This window comes from Belonocnema kinseyi, chromosome 10 (assembly GCF_010883055.1).
Source record: "Belonocnema kinseyi isolate 2016_QV_RU_SX_M_011 chromosome 10, B_treatae_v1, whole genome shotgun sequence".
NCBI lineage: Eukaryota > Metazoa > Arthropoda > Insecta > Hymenoptera > Cynipidae > Belonocnema > Belonocnema kinseyi.
In genome coordinates this window covers 8959785-8963940 of record NC_046666.1, presented here as the reverse complement: position 1 = coordinate 8963940, position 4156 = coordinate 8959785, and the positions used below count along the sequence as shown (strand labels likewise).

Below are 4156 nucleotides of genomic sequence, written 5' to 3'. Positions count from 1 at the left end.
AAGTTGTATGTAAGTATGTAAATAAAAATAATTGTCGTCGATTAATTTTTGAGCGGGCGTGTTGAGTATTAGAAAGAATGTTGGAATGCGTGAAAATGTAAAGCAAAAGTTAATCTCCTCTCACAATTCTAAGAATGCACAGAGAAGTAAGTGTTTAGTTTTATGGTTTCGGTGTGAAGTGACGAATGCCATGATCTGGAATACAGGGCTGACTGTTTTAAAAAGGGCGTGAGTGTGACATTTTTATGACCTAAGTCTAGGACTTTCATCGACAGTCGTTTTGCTTCACACTTAGGAGTTAGACGTACCTTTCTTCTGCAATTTGAATAAACTGTTTGTTTATAGAATTAAAGCGCAGTATTTTTATCTCTTTAAATAAAGCAATTGCCCATAGTTAAAATTAATTTGCAACAACAAATCAAGAAAATATTTCAATTTTGAACAAAAAATTTGTTCAACTAAAATGATGAATCATCTACAACAACATTTTTAAAGCAAGAACTGATTTATATACTCTGTAGATTCCAGATTGTCTTTATTTATAAGAGGTTTTCATGTTGAATAATAATTTTTTTTTAGAACTAGGAAAAACGAACCGTTTTTTGTAAGTTTTGGTTTTCAAAAATACTATTTAAATGTGATTATTACAATGGAAATATAAAATAATGGTTATTTTTTATTCATTATAAAAATACAATTTTGACTGTTATTTGAAAATAAAGTTACATATACTTATGGCAAATATAATTTTAAATACTGTGTCGGTCTTTGAATAAAATGATATATTACAGATCTAGAATTTTTCTCAATTTCATCATTCACATAATGTTACATTTTGCTTACTCTTGAACTTTAAAAATAAAATTTGAATAAAAAAACACAATTTAACATATTTATGTGACAAATATGTCCGAAGAATGTATGGAAAATGGAATCTGATAAATAATTCGAGTTTAATTTAAAAAGTCCAATTAAATTCTACATTGATAAATAGTTTATCCGGAAGTACCATGAAAATGAATTTTTTATGTTTTTCAACTGTTAAAAAATACTTTAAGTACATTGTCAGATTATATTATATAGGCGGCGAACCATTTTTCAATATTGAGAAAAACAATCTGCCAGTTTTAACGAATTGTATAGGTAAATTAAAGAATTGCGTGATTTATATTCAGTCTATAGATTTAATATATTATATGAATAAATTATGATGGAGAATTATAAAAGATAGATGAATTATATAAATAAGAAACTTCCTCAAATAATATACAACTTTCTCAAATCCTATACGATTTTCTGTAAAATCTATAACAAAAAGTTAGAAAATAAACCGAGTTTTATTCTGAACAAAGGGTAATTAGTGTACATATAATTCGCATTATGTTCTAGTTTAAAATAAAGATCATTATATTTGATTGTAAATAACAAGAAAGTTAGTGCTGTTGAAATGAGAAATAAAAATGGTAAACTTGTTGAAAGATTGGAACTAACGTGAATTAGGTGGCGAAATTCGCGTTTCCGAAGTGAAAATTTATGGATAGTGTATATAGCAATTATTTACCTCGGTTGCCACGGTCGGATAAGGTATGACCGTGTAATTGAATTCCCAGCCGTGTTTACAATTTGTGATAGGCCACTTCGGATCAGCCACGATTATTCCTTTTTCGAGGATCTCCGTATAATTTACGGCATACATCGAACATTTCGATCGAGTCACGTGGTTACCATGATTTGTGCCGGGAGGAATGGATAATGCTACCCTGAAAAAAAAATATTTTGATGATTTTTAGCGACCATGTAATTATTATTTTTTGTGCACGTTTATTATTATGGTCGATTTTCATTTTAAAAAAGGGATGACTGTAAAACATATAGTTCCATTTTAACTGAGCATCATTTTTTATCGTCCTGTTATAATATCAAATTATCTTTTTTTGAAGCCATCGTTCGTACTATTTTACTTTTCTAAGATCAGATTGAGAAAGCAAACTCAAATAATACAAAAGGGATCATTGTTTTAAATTCTTGCAACTTCATGCTTAAGAGAAACAGAAAACATTTCAAACAAACAAAATTTGAATCTTACTTCAATCCTGCTTTGATATTTTTAGTGGACTGTTTTAATACCAGAAACTAGCTTTCAAATGTTAATTTTTGTACAGTAATCACCCGCAAGTTTAGTCAACAAAAATGTGCTACTTAGAAATTGAAAAAGATTGTAGAATTCACGTCTGATATCATACAAAGCGGGATCATTAGAACAGCTTATGTAGATATGAGTATTTTGATTATGTTGATTCAATTACTATTAATTTCAAGAAAAATTGAAATAATGAATGCTAATATTTAAAAGTAGCTGTGAATTCGATCTCAAGTGTTTCTACTTTTTTTGTATTTATTAATATATGGTGCTTATTTTAAATTCTTTCCAAATAGGGGAAGTATTATTAATTTTTTACATATTAGACAAACTAAAGTTATTATTTTTATCAATTTCAAAATAGAAATTTACTGAAAATACAAAATTACAAATTAATATAAGAAATTCTTTAAATTCAAAGACAAATCAGCAACATTAATTTTTATATTGGAAATAGTAACTTTTTGAGTTGGAAGAGGGAAGGGGGAAGTTTCGTCGCACACTACCCCTCTCCTAACTTTATGATTTTTTATTAAATTGTCAGAATTATTTTATTTCAACATGTATAATTGAAAAGTCTTTTCTATTCTCGCCAGAAATTTGAATTATGTCGATTACAAAAGTTTTTCTGTTCCAAAGAAATGTTTCAAATATTATAAATGAGCACAAGTTCCTTACTCTTCAATAAAGTGTATTAATAATATTATAGGTCAATCGGTTTGCCTCGAATCATGGAATATTTTCCGTTCTTCTATCAATTTTAAATTATGTTAGTGAAAAAAATTTCAATGTAAAACACCGTTTTTTCAAATCTCATGTATTACCATAGCTTCCTTACTGTTCAACAAACTTTACCGATATTATAGGTCAATCGATTCACCTTGAACCAAGGAATCTTTTATATTCCTGCATCAACTTTGTATTGTGTTCATGACAAAAGTTTTACTATATACAAACTCAATTTTTAAAATTTTATAATGTACTAGAAAAAATTCAATAAGTATTTGGAGAAATTTCTTGGTCAGATTCAAATAGTAGTGTTGAAAATAAGCCATCCAAATTTCATGAATTTATCTGCAACCCGTTTTCAAGTTGTCGTCTTCACAAAAAAGTGAGACATACGCACACAAATCCAAGCATCCAGACACACACACACTTCCGGACAATTGCTTCACTATTAAAAATGTTTGAGATTTTAGTGTACAATTAATATATATTTGTATATTATATTTAAAACATCAGTATACGAAATTCCCATTAAGAGACTCTGCATACTAAATTTCATATACACCCAGAAAAATAATTTTCTTTATTCAACAAAATCGTTCTGTTGGCCACATTTGGTTGATTTCAAGACAGCTTTTGGTTAAATGAATCAAATTTTCGTTCAGTTAACCAAATTTGTTTGGTTCAATCAATCTAAGTTTTTAGTTGAATCGTTTTGTTGATTTTAGAAAATATTTTATCAATTTAACAACATTTTTGGTTGGATCTAGCAGAGCATTTTTCTGTAATCAAGCAAATGATTTGGTTTATTCAACCAAAATAATTTGTTGATAACATATTAAAAATGATGGAGTTTTGCCAACCCCAATTCAACATGACAGTCCACGTTCGAGAGTTCGTAACGTCGCGAAAGAACAAAAATGTTTGCATTTCGGCGAACCTTATCAAAATAAGTGATCTGGAAACAGAATGAGTTGCGATTAAGTGATTACATGGAAAATACGTGAAATTACTTGAATCTTTGTGTGCCTACGATTGCGTGATTAGATTTTTAATTACAAAGAAACAGAACAATTTTCGTATTATCAAATAAACAAATGATCCAGAACAGTTGACACTAAATGGCTTACCGTAGAATTTTCTACACTAAAAAAAGAGATTACTTGTACCAAGTGAATTTTACTTGACTGAAGTACGAGGGTGGATTGATAAGTTTCCGGCCTGACCAAGAGATGGCGCCACTAGGCCTACCTTGAGGTGGCGTTCTATAGTACCATCCTTAGATAGCTT

At 28.9% G+C, this 4156-nt stretch overlaps 1 protein-coding gene across 1 annotated transcript in view; it reads right to left on the bottom strand.

Annotated features, from left to right (window-relative positions):
• LOC117181685 (organic cation transporter protein-like) overlaps positions 1 to 4156 on the bottom strand; it is a 91199-nt gene that overhangs the window by 48393 nt on the left and 38650 nt on the right. The window contains exon 2 of the mRNA XM_033374609.1: positions 1562 to 1760. Within this exon, the coding sequence (XP_033230500.1) occupies positions 1562 to 1760 (199 nt within the window). The remainder of the gene's footprint in view (positions 1 to 1561; positions 1761 to 4156) is intronic.